This window comes from Heptranchias perlo, chromosome 28 (assembly GCF_035084215.1).
Source record: "Heptranchias perlo isolate sHepPer1 chromosome 28, sHepPer1.hap1, whole genome shotgun sequence".
Taxonomy (NCBI): domain Eukaryota; kingdom Metazoa; phylum Chordata; class Chondrichthyes; order Hexanchiformes; family Hexanchidae; genus Heptranchias; species Heptranchias perlo.
In genome coordinates, this window is record NC_090352.1 from 25107879 (window position 1) to 25127682 (window position 19804).

Here is a 19804-nt window from a genome sequence, read left to right on the forward strand (position 1 = left end):
TCCCGCTGGAGCTGGGAGAAAAGAACTGAGGGAGTAGGCTTACGTGTGGTGTGCCACATCATTAAACGCATCTGAAACAAAGTGATCTCTTCCATCCCCTCCCCCTTGACAATACGGCCTGCGGAGTGTGGAGGATATCAAATGAAGACTGATTAATATAGAAACAGAGAAACATGTGGATCCGGCCCTGGAAAGTTTAGCACAAATACTCATTAAATTATTGTCTTCAGTCTGTGCTTTTTAAACGTTCTTATAAACCAGTGAGCTTTGCTGTGAAATTTCATACAAAAATGATGTTTCCATTTAGTTGGATAGTTTTCAAGAAATGTCTAAAGGTTTCTAAAAAAAAAATCCCAGTCTGCACTACAGACAGCGCAGCTGGCTAACCCAGTAGGTAGCAGAGTCATACAGACCATGAAGGCTCCAAGTTCGATCTCTGGTCTCTGCTAAGTTATCTGATCTCAACCAGAGCAGAGGCAGGGGTGCTGCAATTGGCCTCTGCACCCCTGGGTGAGTGAGGTGGGAAGGGAAATATCAAGCAGGCTTTCTGTTCCTGATCAGTGTCCAGCAGCACCCACTAGAATTCTGCATTCTGATTCTCGGCGAGGATAGTTTGGCTGTGATTTGACCCTTCCAATGGTTGAGTAACTTGGCAAGACTTACTGCCAAGGCTCACACATTAAGAATAACCCTTGCCCAGCATCAGTCAGAACCTTCTGGATAGAGGACAGGGTCAGGGGGGGGAAATGAGGGTAACAGTTTGACAGAGAAAGGTAAAAGGAACTCCTTGCCCAACAAACTGGTCACAAAAATGGTCCACAATGCACAGAGGCAGAAAGGTTTTGTACACTGTTCCAATGTGTCCTTTCAAACCATAAGAGTGAATGGACAGGGTAAGTGAGGCTGCTTAAGAATATTCAGAAATTCCATGAGCCTGTCCTAATTGTACGAGGCTTGGGCAGGCTCAACATCCATTGGATCAAATCCATTCTGCGCCAGATATACCAAACCATCGATTAAATGCAGCTCCTACTTGTTCCTTCCCCTAACCCGAACCCTAATGCAGCCTCAGGCAATCTTTGAGATTTACTGGAAACTCCTCATTTCCCCCTCCCGTTTCCATACATTATAATAGTGACTATACTTCAAAAGTATTTAATTGTCTGTGAAGTGCTTTGGGATTTCCTATGGTCGTGAAAGGCACTATGCAAATGCAAGGTTTCTCTTCCTATCATTTCTTTTAGAGAATAAACACGAATCATTTAAATTGTTCATATTCTAGTTCATTGATGAGCCTGCCAGTGCTTAACGTGTGCGCCTTTCTTCAAGTAACTGCCAAACTGATTCAGTTGGTAGTTTCTACATTGGTTCCTCTCCTCTGCACTTTTGATAAATTCTGATCTAATCTAATACAAAGCCCCCTGTTTTCAAAAGCCATCTATTGCAACGCTGACTTGAAAACAAAACCTACAATTAGATTTGGCAAAAGAACCAGAAGGAAAATGAGGAGCACTTTTTTATTTTTACGTGAGTTGTTATGATCTGGAATGCACTGCCTGAAAGGGTGGTGGAAGCAGATTTAATAGGGACTTTCAAAAGGGAATTGGATATATACTTGAAAAGGAAAAATTTGCAGGGCTATGGGGAAAGAGCAGGGGAGTGGGACTAATTAGACAGTTCTTTCAAAGAGCCGGTACAGAAATGATGGGCCGATTGGCTTCCTTCTGCACTGTAAGATTCTATGAAATGATATGAAGTTCAATTCTGTTGTGTGCCTTACCTTGTCTCTTGATCGGAAAGTGAAGAACTTGGGGAATTCTCTCTGTGTGAAAGAAGGATGAGAGAAGAAAAAAAAAATGTTACCTTTAAAATACCACGTTAAGCGCCTGTGACCAACATGTAGACATACAAGAAAAAAGAGAAACATCAAGTGCTGAAAAAAACCACAATAAATCACATTTAGCACCCACAGAACTACAGTGGATCAAGCCACTGATAGTATTTCTGAAAGAAGAAAAATTGCTCCAGCAGCCATAAAAAGAAAATCATTAACATAGTTTTGCTTCCTCCAGAACAATAAAAAAAACAGCTTTTAAAGCTTTATTTCTCCCTTCAGACTTGGCATTATTGCTTTGCAAATGCAACCTGGCTGACGCAATTGTTGGGATAATGGCTGTGAGATATTTAATGGCTGTACTGCCAATTGCCAGGAAAATATCATCGCCATATAAAGGTACTGCTCTGTTAAAACTGATATCAGTGCTACCTAATGTCTGCTTTGGGGAAAGCCTTTTCTTTTTACCCCCCCGAAGTCAATACCAGTTACATCAAATTGAACCTGAATATCCAGCAGTGCCTATGGAGGTCATTAGCCCCTGCTGTGGCAGAGCAGTCAGCCATTACTTAGACAATCATAATAATGTGCTTAATTTAACTGCTCAAGACACCCTGGAACTCAGGAAATTTGAAAACAAGCAAAAAAAATAATTTCAGCTTGTTATTACATTGATAATCAGGTTAAATGGCTGATAAGAGAGATTACATAATTATTGGACCAGCTATGCACCCCCTGCCCACTTCCCCATGGTGCTTATTACAGAGACAGTAAATAAAATTAGTAAGTACGGTATCTGTGGATTGTTTTATTCGTTAATGAGAAAAGTACGTCAAAAGAGAAAGAAATCGCATATGCATTTTACATACTCAGAGAATCCATTGAAAATTAATCAAAAGAACGGAGGACAGATTCGCAAGCTGATAAGAGCTGAGCTACACATTGGCATTAGGAGCTCTTGAGTTCCACCCACTGGGCCACTTGTACCCAACACTAACCATCAACCAGCCTGGGTGGGTCTCTCCTCCATGCAAGTGAGACAAAGTGAAATATAGCACATTAAATAGTTGAAATTGCACTATGCAATATTAGGAATGAATGCATTCCACCATGTTCGTGTGAAACTCCTCTGTCACAATTTGAAAGCAAACTGCTTAACACATGTTAAAATAAAAGACAAAGAAATTTCATAAGAAAATATCACACAGCGCAATTTTGACCCATTAAACTCTGGGGAGTAGTGCACAAATTCACTCTGCTTTTGTGTTGTAAAAAGACCAGGTAGTGTGGGAAGGGAAAGGAAATCACTAAATCCCAAAACAACATGCTTTGATAGCTTGAAGTTTTAATATAGGTCATTACAAGAGAGCAAAATGGACTCCAATACAAAGCTGAAACAAAAAGGCCTTGCTATCAGCACCAGGACAGGCAAAGTAAGCCAGCAATTTCAATAATCTTTCTGAGACACCATGTAAAATGTGCATCAAGCTGTTACAGTAATGCACAGAATTTGAACAAAGATATACTATGCAGCAGTGCTTTCTGTCTTCAGCTGTACAATCTACCATATCAATCTATATGTGCCAACTTAGAGGGAGCAAAAAAGAGCAACTGCTCTCCAAGAATTAATATTCAGGAAATCACATGAAGTGACTGCCTTTATGCTTTTATGAGGTGGACTCGGTGCCAACGCTTGCGATAAATAGGGGTTCAAATATCCCACATTCCAGGAAGCCAATCCATCAGGCATCATGGTTCTCCGGATTCCAGAAAATTAGAATTCGTTGGTAACTGCCCGACTGTGCAGGCGTATAGTCGGATTCAATCTTGCTCCCGTAATGTTTTGAGCAAGCTGGCACCTATGGATGTACTTACTCATGTAGTATGTACATATTTATATAATGCAAAGTTGAACTAAAAGATTGCAAAGTATATATTAAGTAAAACTGTCATTTGGTGTGCCTATGTGGGTGGCAGCCCAGTCTCTCTTCTGAGTCAGAAGATTGTTGGTTTATATTCAACTCCAGAGACTTCAGCATGTAATTTAGGCTGAGGGAATACAGAGGCTCCGTCTGCCCTCTCAGGTGGATGTGAAAGACCCCATGCACTATTCGAAGAGGAGCACGGGAGTTCTCCCTGGTGCCTTGGCCAATATTTATCCCTCAACCAACATCACTGGTCTTGATCTCATTGCAATTGTTGTTTGTGGAACCTTGCTGCGTGTAAATTGTCTGCTGCATTTCCTACATTACAACAGTGGCTACACATCAAAAGTACTTAATTTGCTGTAAAGAGGTTGTGAATGGCGCTATATAAATGTAAGTTCCTTTGTTCTTTCTACGTGCCATACCATGGAGCATTAGGATGTTGCTTCATCCTCATGACTCCCCATCCACAGAGCTTCAGATCAAGTTCATACTATCAGCAAGAGATGCCAAACAGAAGCTCATTCACCAACAGGGAGGGAGGCAAAAATCTGAGGGTACGTTCTAGCAGCCATCATACAGGGATAAGCCTGTAAGAAGGGCAACTGCTCACATTATCAGACGAGGTGCAATAGGAGCTTCAGATAATGGACTGAACTGTGAATGAAACCAGGACAAATTTTAATTAATTTATAAAAATCGCAGTAGTCATTTAATGATCAGTTGTCATTTAACGAACAGAGAAGAATGTGTCCTAGAAATCATTCCATAATTCTTGGCTACTTACATGGAATCTCCGATCCACCTCATAATTGCACTGTTTCCTGAAATCCTTTGGGATAAAGTGAAATGAAGAAAGTGGACAAGATCTAGCTGTTAGTAGGAGAATCAAAGCTCAATTATTAAACAATTAAATATTAAATCTGCTCTTCCCCGTAAATCTCACATTTTAAAAATGCTTGCATTTTAATACCATTTGGACCAAGAATTACATTTAAAAGCTGGTGGATCTGGACATTGTTTTTTTTAAAAATACTTTTGTTGCATTAGAAAAGCCATGATACCGAGTGGCTAAGACAAGTGATTTCTTACCTCTCAGGTCAGCATTTCCCTGTTGTTGGAACTTTTTATACAAAACTGTGGTACTTGGAAACAAGTCATGCTACATGCAAGGAGTGTAAAAAACGAGTGGGAGTTGTGGTGGATACAAATCACATGGTCTATGGATGGCTAGAAGGTAGGGATCTGTGAGAAGAATGTGTTAAAGCTAGGAGCCACTTTTAGTTTATGATGGGAGCTTGGGGACGAGTAGGAATTTAAAAAAGAAGTGTTATGATTGGATGATCTGCATTGCAATAGGGCAGGGGTCGTGGAAGAGAGGAAGGAGGGGAAGAGAAACTAAGACAGTCAGCTGTATTAGAATGAGAAGCCTTTTCCTAGTACTGTGAAAGAGGCAATCAGGGCACAGAAAGAACCAGCAATAAAGAAAAAATGAGCAAATCCTCAACTTTGATGAGTTTATTCGGAATGTTATTTTTTGAAATATAGAAATTATTCTTTTTTTCCACATTCTATCATTTCCTTTCCTGCACTTCATGCAAGATAATTCTACATTACCGATTAACAGCTTGGCATGCAAAAATATAGGGCAGAGCCGCTTTGAGGCAAATTACACAGAACTGACTACATTTATATCCTATTATTACAAATGGATTTGGATTAAGGAATCCACTAAATTAGACGGTCAAAGGTTTAATCAATTAAGTTGCACAGTTTGATGACATTTTTATTTTATTTTCTATTCAAGTCATTTTGTAATTGGTTTATGTTTGTTAGAAATAGATGGGAATACTTTGACAAGGGTGAAGGGACTGTACCTTGTGAGCCACAAGGAAGGTCAGGCGGCGAATACCATGGTCAAACAGAATCGATCTCTGGAAAATAAAACCCACAATGTCATGAAGTTTCTCAGTCATTCTTTGCAGTGTGTGCACCATACAGTAACACGTGGGCTTTTTGTGACCAAGTCGGTAAAGGCAGACCCCAAGGTTCCAGATCCAATTCTCCAATCAACGCTGAGATAATACACCTCAGTCGGTGGGGGGGGGGCGGGGGGGGGGGGGGGGCGGTCTACAATTCTGTGACTCCTGCTAGAAAATGCTTGTATTTAGATATTGGACGATGACGGGATTGGGCTTAGTTGTGATGCCTTCTTCAGTTGAATAGTCTAGCCGCATTAGCTGTCTAGGTTCACACGTGAAAAATGGGCACCTGAACAAGGTACTCGAGGGCTGCCAGCATCCATGGAACTGTATCCCAGAAAGAATGGTGCTTTCAGAACAGAACACATTGGTTCAATATCCACATGGGGCAGCTGACTTCAACACACAAATTTCTCCTGTCATAACCAGCAGCAGTTGGTTGGCTGAATGCATGACACCAGCCAGATGTTGCAGAATGCTGTGTAAATTCACCGTAAACTTTTAACACTCCACTGCCAGCATCCTAAAATATTCTAGTTCCATTCACCCATCACCTCTTGCGCGCTGACCTGTCCTCAGTGCATTACTCTCAAAATCCTCATCTTCATTCAGAGATCCCTCTGTAGCTTCGCTCCACCCTATGTCTGCGATCTCCTCTTGCTCTTGTTCTATGTCCCAGCTCACACCTTCCACACTCAGAGTCTGGCCTACTGCACTGTACCTTCCAAACCTCTTCATCTTTCTACACCTCTCCCCATCTTCAAATGCCACCTCAATACCTATCTCTTTGACCATACCGTTGATCACCTCCCCAACTCTTCTCCCAATTTTGTTCTAACCCTCTGTAAAAGTACCTTGGAACGTTACACTTATATGGTGCCTTTAATGCAGTGAAAGTTTAAATGTTTTTAGTTCATTCTTGGGATATGGGTGGAGCTGGCAAGACCAGCATTTATTGCCCATCTCTAGTTGCCTTGAGAAGGTGGTGATAGACCACATTTTTGAACCACTGCAGGTTTGGTACATCTGAGTGACTTCCTAAGCCACTTCACAGGGCAGTTAAGAGTAGACTACATTGGTGTGGGACTGGAGTCAATGTACCCAATGTTGCATTGCAACCTCTAGTAACATGGAGGAAGTTTTCTATTAATAATAAACAATGATTAATTAGGGTTTTGTTCTAGAACATTGTTACTATTTTTCAGCTAAGCTCCTTTTTTTTAAAATTTATTTCTTGAACCTTGACAGATCATAAATCCTGAAGGAAGTTCGCTGTTCGCGTAACATAAATGACCTAATCATGCAAAATGTCATCCAAACACTGAAATTCACTTTGTCAAAAAAAATTGAACTGATCAGCCTGCACCGACTGCCTCACACTAGGGACTCTCCGTGTAGGACAATGCCCAAGTGAAAATGTTCATCCATGAATCTCAGAGATGTCTTGCCCAATCACACTTGTTTCTCTATATTTTGTAGGATAATCACAACACAACACAAAAAAAAAATGATTTTCTTAGGAGAAGAAAAAGGTCATGAAGACCAACAAGCCTCTTCCTCTTTCACAGGTCAACCCCCAAGACACAATTATAAATATTAAACGCCAAGTTCTAATTTTTTTTTAAAAAAAAGAAGTTCCCCTGCTGCTCAATACGCTGCACTATTCCTTGAGTGAGGGAGGACAGGTGACCTGCTTATAGGCCTCTGCAACATTTTGAGCTCACCGAGTATAGCAAGTGTAGGAAAGTAGAGTAGGTCTCATCCTTACATCCCCGTGCCATACTCTGCTCAGAGCATTTCCTTGGACAACCTCACAGAGGCATAAACCCATATCATATCACTAAACATCACAGTATGCTGCATCAATGAAACTTTCTAATACCCTCCCACAGCAATTTTACACCTCTCTTGAAGGAACTAGGGTAGGGTTCTATGGGCACTGGCCATCCTCTGGTATCGTGCCCATTCTTTTTTACACGTGGGTCAAGACAACAAGCTATTCAACCATTAGGACTTCACAGCTGAACTCAATCTTGGCCTCACCTGATGTCCAACATGCACAAACTCTCTAGCAGCGGTCACTGAGTAATGGGTGGCAGCCCTCATGCAATTTTTTTCTTTCCATAGCCGGGAGAACTGAAACCAATTGGGATAGCCTAACTGCTGCTGCAGCTGAGATCAACTAATTCAGCACAGACCAACGGTCGAATCTGGAACCCTCTTGGTCTGCATGATCCAGTCTTACACTGGACTGTGTATTTACAAACTGAACCATTAGGGGAGTGGTCAGCACTATCAAAAGCTTGCTGGTGAACAGTTATCACTTATTTTTCCCAAAGACATCACTGGAGTCATGGGCAAGCAGACTGTTGTGATAGGCGTTTGTGACAACCCTATATCAACATAATGATAATGAAAGAGACTGTACACGTGTACTCACCATGGAGTGCATGAAATCTCCAAACATCGTCACGAGGCAATCGTCATCAGTGTCATTGTCAATCTTGATGGCCACATTGAGGATATGAATGGGTTCGTCTCTCATACTCTGCAAGTTTAAAAAGCAGGGGCGGAAGTGATTAGACTGGGTTTAAACAATGCCACGGCACACTATGGAAATGCAGAGGCCGGGAATTTCCTCAGAGCTGCTCTCACTATAACTTCGTCGGAAATGTGGTGGAAACCCCATTTACGTGCATATATTACTGTAAAAGAGAACAAGGCCACACATAGCTCTCTTTGATTTCTGTGTTAGTCGTGTGAATGGCTGGATGAGAAGTGTAACATTCAGAATTAAGTAAAGGAAAGAGACTCCAGATCCTCGACTCATCTTTATCCAGATCAGCAAGACTCATCTTTAAATCTGAGAGAAGGAATTCTCAACACAGGCATATATACCCAGGGCACTATCCCAAAATCCTACAAAATCAGTAAAACAGGAACCTTGGGACCAAAGAGATGCCTTAGAAACAGAACTGTTAGGAGTGTATGGTCCGTGCATCATTTAGTTTATTTTGAGATTCTTTTAGCACTTTCAAAGTGTCATGGCACTTTATAACATGTAGAGAAAATGCCAGGCACTAGACACTTGTCACATGAGCAGTGGTAGGAGCTTCAGCTGCTTGAAGCTCTTCCACACGTCCAGTGCAGCTAGGAAAAGCTTTCAATTTATTTCAACAGCAAGCAATCAGGCTTTAAGTGTAGCTGCTGATGACGAAGGATTTTGCCTTGTGCTTTTTCATGAGGATTTTCAAGATGTCCCATTTTCACCTACCATAAAGATCATTTTCCTCTTCAGACTGATTTTTTTCCTCACACAATTGAAATAGTCTCCAAGATTGTTCATTTGTTCTTGTCCCTGCCATCTCTCCAATTTTATCTCCTTTCTTGTCTGGACACCTACCTCCACTTTCCATCTGAGAGGGTAAAGGAATACATCTCTGCAATGCAAGCCATCAGTTCAGCCTCAAACCCTCCAGAGTGAAGATTGTTCTGTTTTGGGGCAGGAACTGGAGGACATGGGGGTGTGGGGGGAGGAGAAGTACAGTTCATCATTAAAGTGATGGAGAATGGAAAACTATTGCTCTCTGGACTTAATATTTTCACCAAGCACTCCAAGATCAAGTATAGAACAGGTTTTACACAATGTACAGTACTCTTTACACAGCTGCAAAGAAGGTGCATTCATCAATGTGATAGATGGCAGTGATGGGAATTGGTATGGTATTCCTTTCAGATGCAGTTTCTGTACCAAGCACTTTCAGGTCAGTTACCCCACAAGTTATATACATTGTAGTGCTCCCCCTAATCTGTCCCAAAAACCTGTCTCAGAGCAGCATCATTGCAACTTTTCCAATTCCAACACCATCAACCATAATGCCCTCCAAGAGCAAATTTGCTTACTTAATGCCAATTGGTGCCAAACTATTGTCCATGTTGTGATGTAGATTCCATGCACTAGCAGGTGGGTACAGAGAGCCCATGAAACATTTTACTGTGACTGTTAACAAGCAGAGTAGAGATTTTCAGCCCATCCATCCAAGCGGGTTGGAACTCAAGCCACCGAGGGTGAAAGGACAGTACACTTAAAACAACTTTCAATCAATGCCATCCAAAATTGATTTTACTGTGAACGCTCCAAAATATTAATTCTTATTCCACATCTGCACAGCAAATCCATGCCAAACGCCATCAAATCTGATATATAACTCTGTTACACTGCTATTTTCAGTGAGTGAGCAGGAAATTTAACCACTAGCCTTGTATTATGAATCATACTAAAATTTGGGATATAACTTGTACGTAATGTTTATGATAAGCAAGAAATATGCAGTATATGACAGCCTATCCTCCGCAGTCATTGGGTCAAAAGAATTGAGGACCCTTCATCAATTTTCTTCTTGATTCTATACACTGAAAGAAATGTTGTTAGATGCTCATTTATATGATAACTTTACTTACTACGAATTAAAGAGTCTGAAATAAGTGTGCTATTCAATGGTCCAAATTATTCTCACCACTATGCCACTCTAGTTTAACATAAGTAGGCTTAAGCTATGACGTTGCACACTTGGAGTTCGGCTACTTTGCTATCTGATGTTCCATGTACCCATAGTCCTGAGTCTGTGCAACTTACCTTGCTGTCATCGTCATCATACAGGGAGGCATGTCCTGATTCAGGAAAGGTGGGGCTTGGAGGGGGTGAGTCAGAAAAGCAACTCGTCACATCCTGAAAGTTTCTGAAAGTACAGAAGTAGATAGAATTGTTCACATGTTCCAGAATTCAAAATTCAAACAGAGAAAAGCTGACACTTAGAAAAGTTTACATATAGGTATAACCAGTCCTTTTCACATATAGAAAAGTCTAGAAGTTAAAGCTTTCAAAAAAAAAGAACATATGATCTACCTGACGAAGTCTTCAAAGGTGCGGAACGCGACCATTGCCCCCATGCGCTGGCACGGTGGAGTGAAAGCAGTGTCGAGCAGCACATCACTCACACTGGCGACATGGAACATCCCATAATGGTTCAAGTTGGAAGAGAAAGACATTCTGGATTGGAACATAATGATGAACAATTAGGACCATGGGAGAGGCAATTCATTGCAGTGTTACAGAAAGAAGCCCTACAATCCCATCAGCACAGTAACACATTTATGAGTTGAACCCATATTGTGCAATATTAGTAATAAATGTGTGAATGCATTCATCTAAAATTACTCATGTCAATTAACATTAAATAGTTGACAAAGGAATATCATAAGATGCATCACCATTACTTATATTGCACAGCAAGTCAATACAGCAGCTTTTATATAAAGCAATCTAGAAGCAGGGATCCTGTATGATTAACAGGCCAAATGACAATTCCAAACCACCAAAAAAAATCATATTTGTATAAGACAGCTTTTTCCCCAGCCCTCCATTTTTGTGTGCTCCATACTCTCTCCACCTCATTTTTTTGATTCCTCCCCTACACCATTTCCTCATTGAGGGCTAAGAGGGACCCTGTTCGGAGGGCTCTACAATCGCCAGCCTATGACTAACCACAGTGAGGTCTGACAGTAGCAGCCCAGGTAGTTTCACTCCCTCTATGTGGGTAAGCATTGACCCTGCTGACAACCAGGTTCCCATTGCATCTGAGCAGCTTCAGTATTATACACCAGTGAAGTCAGATTAGAAGTCTAATCACTGTTGCTGTCAGATCAATTCACACCCCAGGTACCAGAATTAATGCCCCCACCTTTCCCAGCTCATGGGGAGTCTGGAAATTCAAGGGGAAATAAAGCACACAAGTCAGTTCCAGACAGTAAACCACCTGAATACAACAGGATATTTCTACAGTTCCAAAACAGCCTTTCCACCACCTCACCTACGAGAATGAGATATATTCTCCCCCAACCCCAAAATGCTAGCCTATCTAAGCCTCCTGTAGTTTTTTGCAATCCTTACTACCACAATTTGCCATGTCCTTCAATTTGGTTTCATCAGCAAATTTCAATATTGTTTTCTCATTTCCAAAGTCCAGATTATTTATGTACACGGCAGTCATTCCAACACAGATCACTGTGGAACACTGCTAACCCCATCTTTCTGATCCAAGAAACTTCCTTTTACCCCTATCTTTTGCTTTCTGCCTCCAATCACTGCTCTAACATTTCACCACACCCCCCTTTATTCCATGTACCATTATTTTTGCTACAAGTCTAGCAATGGGATCTTATCAAATGCTTTTTGAAAATCCATATAAACCATATCCACTGCATTTCCTTTATTTATCCTGTTACTTTCTCATCAAAATCTATAAGGTTAGTCATGCATGACCAGCCTTTTAGAAATCTGTGCTGGCACACGTTTCTCCAAGTACTTTGTAGTTTACCAATAACTAAAATATTTCTTGGCATATCCCGAGCTCCTTCTTTGAGGAGGGGTGCGCATTTACTAATGATTTCCAGCTCTATCTCACCACCTTCTTCCAAGGCTGCTGTCACCATTTCCAGCTGCATATCCAACATTAAGACTGCGCTGAACCAAGACTTCATCCAGCTTAATATCTGCGAAACCAAAACCATCCTCTTCGACGCCCACCCAAGCACCTCCAGCGTCCATTTTGTCTCTCCGAGGTTGCCATATTAGGCTTAGCCCAGAGATGTAAAACCTTGGCACATTGCTCAACTACAGCTCTGCTCTTTACCCCACATCCAATTCATCACAGGCGATTTTTTTTTACCTCCACAACATCGCCCCCACCTTTCCTGTTCCACTGCTAAAATCATAATCCACACTTTTAGCACCTTTTGGCTGGATTTCTCCTTTTTTTTTTAAATTCATTCATGGGCGTCGCTGGTAAGGCCAGCATTTATTGCCATCCCTAATTGCCCTTGAGAAGGTGGTGGTGAGTCACCTTCTTGACAACTGACGTTTTAGAGGGCAGTTAAGAATCAATCACATTGCTGTGGGTCTGGAGTCACATATAGGCCAGTCTAGGTAAGGACGGCAGGTTTCCTTCCCTAAAGGACATTAGTGAATCAGATGGGTTTTTACGACAACCAGTATTTTCATGGTCACCATTACTGATACTAGCTTTTTATTCCAGATTTTATTTTAATTAACCGAATTTAAATTCCCCAGCTGCCACGGCGGGATTTGAACTCATATCTCCGCATTATTAGTCCCGGCCTCTGGATTACTAGTCCAGTAACATAACCACTATGCTATCATACCCGTATGGTGCGCTGGCCTCCACACTTCTACCATGACCTACTAGTCCCAGGCCTTTACCTGAACTAAGATTCACATCCCATCACCCTTGTTCTTACTGACCCTCCGAGCCGGGTATGTAAATATATAACTTCAAAAATTAACATACTACCAAAAGCAAATTTCAATCTATGAATCCAGGCCTCAACACCCAGCTAAAAAAAAACTATTGCCCTTTAATTAAAACTCTGAATATCCTAATTCAAGACAGGGTGGGAGGAGGGCTGTGTGGAGCATAAACATTGGCATGGACCTGTTGAGCCAAATGGCCTGTTTCTGTGCTGTACATTCTGTGTAGATAGAAAAATTTTTTTCAGAAGAGTTAAAAAGTTCCAGATTTCTGCAGCCAGCTGGTAAACTGCCATATGAAGTGCTTGTCCAGTTAGGTTCCATTCCATACTGATGCTCTGTATTTGAAGCACGTCTTGAATCATTTTTCTGGAATGCTTAATGTAACCAGGGACAAGGTGTTTCCCAGCACAATAAATGAAATCACTTGTGCAGGTAAAATGGATTCAATTTTAATGGGCACCTCAGCTCTATACTGGGCCATAAAGAGCAGAAGGTCCCAGGTTCCAATCTACCTGATCATGTAGAGTGTGACGCCTTCACTCGTTAAATTGGAACTGCATATAATTAAGTAGATCAGTCTCACATCACAGTCCCACAGTGCAAACGATCAAATTTCTGCAGTTCAGTTGTTATTTCTTTCCCCCACCTCCATCCCCAAGACACTAACTCATACTGAGGTACAGTTCCACAGGTACTGTCCATTATTCGTCCTAGTGCCATTCATCACATGCAAGTCCAGTTAGGGAGTACCAGCAGGCTTTTTGACACCGGAAGGCATCACTTCCAAACCATATCAAATGTTCCCACAAACTCTTTCCAGGCTCACTAGATTGTGAACAGGGCAAGAAAAATCTGGCTCATTTTCTCTTCTCTAGCCAGCTGTAGCAACCCTGCTACCACCCTGGTTGAGATTTCAGGATTTGAACCTGGGGTCTTTCAGCTCAGTACCACAGCAAACTGGGCCACTGGAGGCACACACGTTGCCATTTCTGAGGCATATCAGGAAAGAAAAAAAATATGGAGTACTATTTTTATTAAATGTTAAATTTCAAAAAGGCACATTCTGCTGGCCCATCTAATCAGGTCAAAGATAAAACATAAATAAAATACAATCCAAAGCCCAAATTGTAAAGTGGTTTATCATATCCAGTTCAGCAGATCGTACTTACACTGGAAATACTGAGGAAAAAAAATTAATTTGCTTTAGACTCTTGGGTGAACCGGCCGATTATCTGTTAAAGAATCAGGGAATCTAGAGGGTTATCTGATAAAGGATCAGGCAATATAGTAGGGACAGCATATTTCATTCAGGGCTAATCAAGTTAATATCTATTTTCAGTTAGAAATTTGAATAAGGCCAAATTCTTCAACACAGTGTAAAGAATGCTGAAATATAGCTTATAGGGAGAGCTGGACCCCTGGGGCTTCAACTTCCAATAATAGTAACGCTGGCTCAAAACTACTCATCTGGAATAAGAAACAAAAATATTTTCTCTTAAGAGACTCAGGAACAGACAGCCTATTACAAATAGCCCTGCGCTCCCTGACATTAACAATAACTCAGTGTGCATTTATGCAATAAATCGGCCATTTCAAATTAATGTCCCAGGCCCACTTCAGATGGTAAATGGGAGTGGATCCGTGACATAAGTTATTGAGCCTATTTTCTGATCCAGACCAAGAAAAATATTTAGCTGTATACACCCCAGTTCAAATATTTATTATCAATGTCATTTTATTGCTGGTTTTTGCAACAGATGTAAATGGATTTACCAGCAACTTGAATCCTGGGTTTTCTGTGGGTAACTTAACATTCCACACTCAGTGCCCTAACTACTCCTCCTGACTGCCAGTAATAATATGTCATTTCACGCTCCAGTCAGGTGGGTGGAGTCCTTTAACTCGGGTAGTGAGACCCTCCTCGCTGTAGACAGCAGAAGACTCTACTAGACTGACTACCTTTAAAACAGATGCCCCAACAAAAATCACAAAATCACCTTGTTCACAGTAGAATCTTTCATTGTAAACAGTAAACTAGAGGGAAAACCCTTTTTCAAGACAATAAAAGTACTTTATTTTTAAAACTAGAAAAGGAAAGATACATTCCTTCTCCTTGAGCACAGCCACACTGTTCAGGAAATGTAATCATAAAGGCAAGATTTGCCTGTATTTTTCCGACCTGTTCCTTGGTCACTGACTCAGCTTTAATGGTAAATGTGTACATGGATATATTTTAGGCTCATTAGCTCACTCAATACACCCGATCCTGGAGAAGTGGGAAGTCCCTCACAGGTGCAGGTAACAATTTGAAGTTTGTATAACACCCCCGTTCCAAACATGCATCTGGAGACTCGAGGGCAGGTACCAACCTTGCAGACATTGCCATACATACCTCATGGACAAAACAATGAACATATGAAGCCACGTATGTCTCCCTGCTGCTGCCTAAACTGTGCTGAAATAAATTTGTACGCGATTGCATAAAACACACAAGCCTTCCCACGTCCTTGGCCCTGCTCCCAAAATAATTATTTGCAATATGAAAGTAAAATAAAATAAATTGTCTCAAAAGCACTTCACACCATGATGTACTTTTGGATTGCATGTATGCAAACAGCAGCCATTCTGTACCAGCAACATCCCACAGTCAGGAGATGAATGAGCGCTAAGTTTGTTTTTTGGTGGCATTGATTGAGGGAGAAATGTTGGTGAGGACACCTGGAGGACTTCCAGCTCTTCTTCAAATAGTGCTAATCTCAAATGTGACAGATGGGCCCTCTGTTTAACCTCACACAGTTAAAGATAAGACCTCACTCAGACAGTGCTCAATAACTAGTTTAGGTTCCAAACTCAACCTTAAATGTAAGGTCCTGCGCCTCTGGGTCCCACAAAGGAAAGAAATAAACTTACCTGGCAGGGTCTCTTCTCCTGCTGATCCTCCTCCCCCTAGCTTCGGCCTGTCGGGAAAGCTGCAGCCGCTTCCCCACTCAGGCCAGCGTTAAAATGGCAGTCAGGTCCCGACTGTTAAAATCCAACCTTCCACCACCCCCCCCGCATATATATCTTTACATTTGACAACACACATCCAGTCAGTAATTAGAAGCTAACTAGGTGTATAAAACAACCAGTTTAGTCAGTAAGGAGTCAGATCACTAACTGCAGGAAGCAACAAGGAATAACAAAGGCCAAAACCTCAGGGAAGGCAAATGGTACAGCAACTATGAGGGAAGATTTCCCTTGTGCGTTATATATGGGTATAACAAAATCTTAATCCCATTCTGCAGAGATGAAATCTCCTTCCCCTCTCCAAGTTAGTAATTCAATTCCAAATTAAATGAATTCAATTGTACGTTTTTATAAATTAGGTAAAATTAGAAAATAAATGATTGTACAGTACCTGTTAAGTGTGGGGATGTTCCCTCTGAAATCAAACAATTACTGACAGGTTAGTGAAGAAGCATAACAGAGGATTGATTGGACTATGAGTTCACATTCAAATCAGCAAAGTTGGGGGGGGGGTGGGGGGGAAGAGAATTCATTATTTTAAATGATGCACATCAATTAGTGATGCAAGCAATTTATTTTTTTTAAACACATTCTCTCTCTCTCTCAATATCATGGATTTGCAGCAGCTGCAACAGGTACAGACCTGCTTTAAAGTGCACATTCAGCTCTCTCAGTGCAAAAGCAATGGATCTTTATATTGTTCAGACTTACTGCGTAAACCCTTATTTACAATAAAAATTCTACCAATAAGTATTTTATTTTAATTTTGTTTAATTATTGGTGTGGGCAGAGAAGGCTGAGTCATGTCACAACAGTTGTGCAGTAACTAAAACAAAAATCCATTACATAGCCTTTCTCACTGACTTTTTAAAATTGAGGACCACTAACTCTCTGTTTGTACTAGTGAGCTGTGATTGCAGACCCAGAGATACACAGTGCTCCGGAAGAGCCCAGGTAAAAGGGCAGTGAGTCACAATGGCCTGGGGTCCATATTATGAGTATCACTGTGGCAATAGTCTATATGGCACAATAGTTTTAAACATTAAGAAGCTGACCTTTTTGCAATGGCCTTTAGTCCAGCCACTAAATTAGTGGCCTTGTAAGCAGGTGGCCAAAGCTTCAGGTCCCAGGGCTTCCTATCACTTAAATCCACCTGCTATGGTTGGGATAAGGGTGCATCCACTACAAGCAATAGAGAAGAGCAACAAGATGGATTCCCGCTGTTGGGAGGTATGAACTATAAGGAGCAACAAAATAAGCTAGGATTGTTCAATCTCAAAATGAGGCTTCTTAATTGGGACCTCAGAGGTATAGGAAAGAGTGGGTAAACCCTGAATACTTGCAGCTACGCAAGATAGCAGGAGAAAACACATATAGACATACAGCACACACACCCGCGCGCCCGCACGCACGCACACACACACGAGTAAAATGTTTTTTTTAAGATTAAGAATCACAATATTTGAATATAAATTGTTACAGCATTTTAGATTGAATGTCATTTTTTTTAAACCAAGTCTATTTTTGATATTTTGGTTCTTTCAATTAATACAGAATTAAATGCAGACAATTACCTACACAGTAAGAACATAATCTGTAATCGTTCAAATCAAATTGCCTTGGAATTTATGTGGTTAGTATGATCCAGCATAAAAGGCACCTGTAACCAGCATCCCTCAGTCTGCTCCAGTGAATGCAAACGCATAACGGCAGCCTGCACACTCCCTCCAGTTATGATTGATCCTCATACACATGCAATCACAATTTCTCTTAGCCTTTACCATCAGCTCAGAGAATTTCATTTCATTTTTATTTTCACAGCATTCAAGCCTTTGCATCTGAAACATTTCATCTGACAGAAGTGGCTCTCACTCCTTCAAGATTTCCATGTGGGGAGAAAAAACACAAGCAAGACGCATGCTAATAGTGGCGTTTAAATCAAGTCATGATTTGGTGCCAGTGCAGACCACAGTTTTATAAATCAGGAGGCAAAGCATAATAAGGTGAGAATTGATGCATTTCGCTTATGTAAACCTTATTGCCATTAACATTTAAAGTGATATTGTTTCATTGGGCATGCTCCAGCAAAACAAATTACACCACACAGCTTTCTCCAGATTTCAGCATATAATAGATTTACACAGTTAGTACTTATTGTTAAAGATATGTATTCTGCTATTTTTTCCTGAAGAACAGTTTGAAGATTGTTTTATCACAATTATATAATCATATTAATGTACCCCGTGCTAGTGAAATACCATGAAGATCACTGAATCTGATGGGCTGCAAGTCATATCTAATTCATGCTATCTCCTTTATTAAAAGGCTAAGCTCCGTAAAATTCATATTTAAGTTACATCGGACTTTTAAATCAGACCTGCGAGACTGAGGTGACTATTTTTCACTGGTGAAGGATGCCACTGCTGAATTATTCTCAGCGGTTGGTCCAGCTCCTACACAAGTTACATGAACTATAAAGGATGGTACTAAACTCGGGTGGCAAATACACTGTCCATTGTGGAACTGATACACAAAGACCAGGCAGGTCCCAGAGTTTGATTCCCATTCTATACTGAGTTAGCTGACGTCAACCAGGGGTGGAATTACAGGAGCTCCAATCAGCGTCAGCGCCCATGGCTCGAGGGGGGAGGTACGCAGCCAGGGTTAACAGTCCTGTTTGTCATCCAGTGACCACGCTGCAAAGTGCGCCTCTGTGGACATTGGCTGAAGACAGGAATAGACGAGCAGAGGACTGGGCTTGACTATGATACTCTCCCCACCCCAGTCAAATAACCAGCTGACACACACTGTGTAGGTTCACACACGAAGAATGACCATTTGAGTGAGATAACGTGGAAGCATATTCCACCTTGAGTCAGTTTTCAGGAGAGAAAGGCAGTTAATTGAGGCAAGTATTAAAAAAATGGTACTACACTGAAAATTAATTTTTAAAAATGGCAAAAAAACCCCAGTGAGAAAGGAAGAAAAAGAGAGACAGAAACACAGACTGACTGCATTTTTGTAACCTATTAAAGGCATTCCAGTGACAAAATCATATTAAAATGAAGGAAAGTAATGATGGACACGATGCTTCTGCTATATACCAGAGATACAGGCACTTTCCCAATTCCAGGCCGAGCAGCTGTTTCTCTGTATCACACCCGTGTGGGTGCCACACTGTTGCAATTTCCATTATCATTTAGAGAGATGGGAAAAGTGAAAAAGGCTGAAGGCAAGGATAGAAAACTGAAATGCTGATAATTTCGAAGTTGCACCAAAATTGAATTGTAAAAGGTACGGGATACTTTCTCCTTCCCATCATCAACTAGATTGCTGACATTATGCCAACACATAGATTTTGTACTGTACAGTTATGATTGTTGAGCAGTGTTTTATTACAAGAAAAATGAAAATAAATTTAATCACTTTCAGTAACCTAACATTTTCTATCGAAAAAACCACATTTAAATTCAGGCATGGTAGTAGCAAATATGACAAGTTCATTCTGACAGAGTAAAACCATGTTGCAGTTGAACTAAAGACAGGATTTCAGATTCCATCAAACACAGTAATCAGTGCATTCATCGGTAGCATATTTAAAAAAAGAAAAAGGATCACAGCTTCAAAAGTTGCATCTGGACAAACCAGGGAGTGAGGGCACTGAATTCTAGCTGCAATTACTTGACTGACTAATCCTCCAACCCTGCTGAGACCTGTCACCATGAAA

The 19804-nt window shown here is 41.0% G+C and overlaps 1 protein-coding gene across 2 annotated transcripts in view; it reads right to left on the reverse strand.

The window, feature by feature from the left end:
* The window catches only part of acaca (acetyl-CoA carboxylase alpha), a 206279-nt gene that overhangs the window by 115363 nt on the left and 71112 nt on the right, over nt 1–19804 (reverse strand). The window contains exons 29-35 of one of the 2 annotated variants that reach the window (XM_068008234.1): nt 16469–16492; nt 10648–10791; nt 10378–10480; nt 8182–8289; nt 5637–5693; nt 4547–4591; nt 1781–1822 (exon numbers count right to left, since the gene is read on the reverse strand). In XM_068008234.1, coding sequence (XP_067864335.1) covers nt 1781–1822; nt 4547–4591; nt 5637–5693; nt 8182–8289; nt 10378–10480; nt 10648–10791; nt 16469–16492 — 523 coding nt within the window. The remainder of the gene's footprint in view (nt 1–1780; nt 1823–4546; nt 4592–5636; nt 5694–8181; nt 8290–10377; nt 10481–10647; nt 10792–16468; nt 16493–19804) is intronic. The other variant, XM_068008235.1, reaches the window with a different exon arrangement.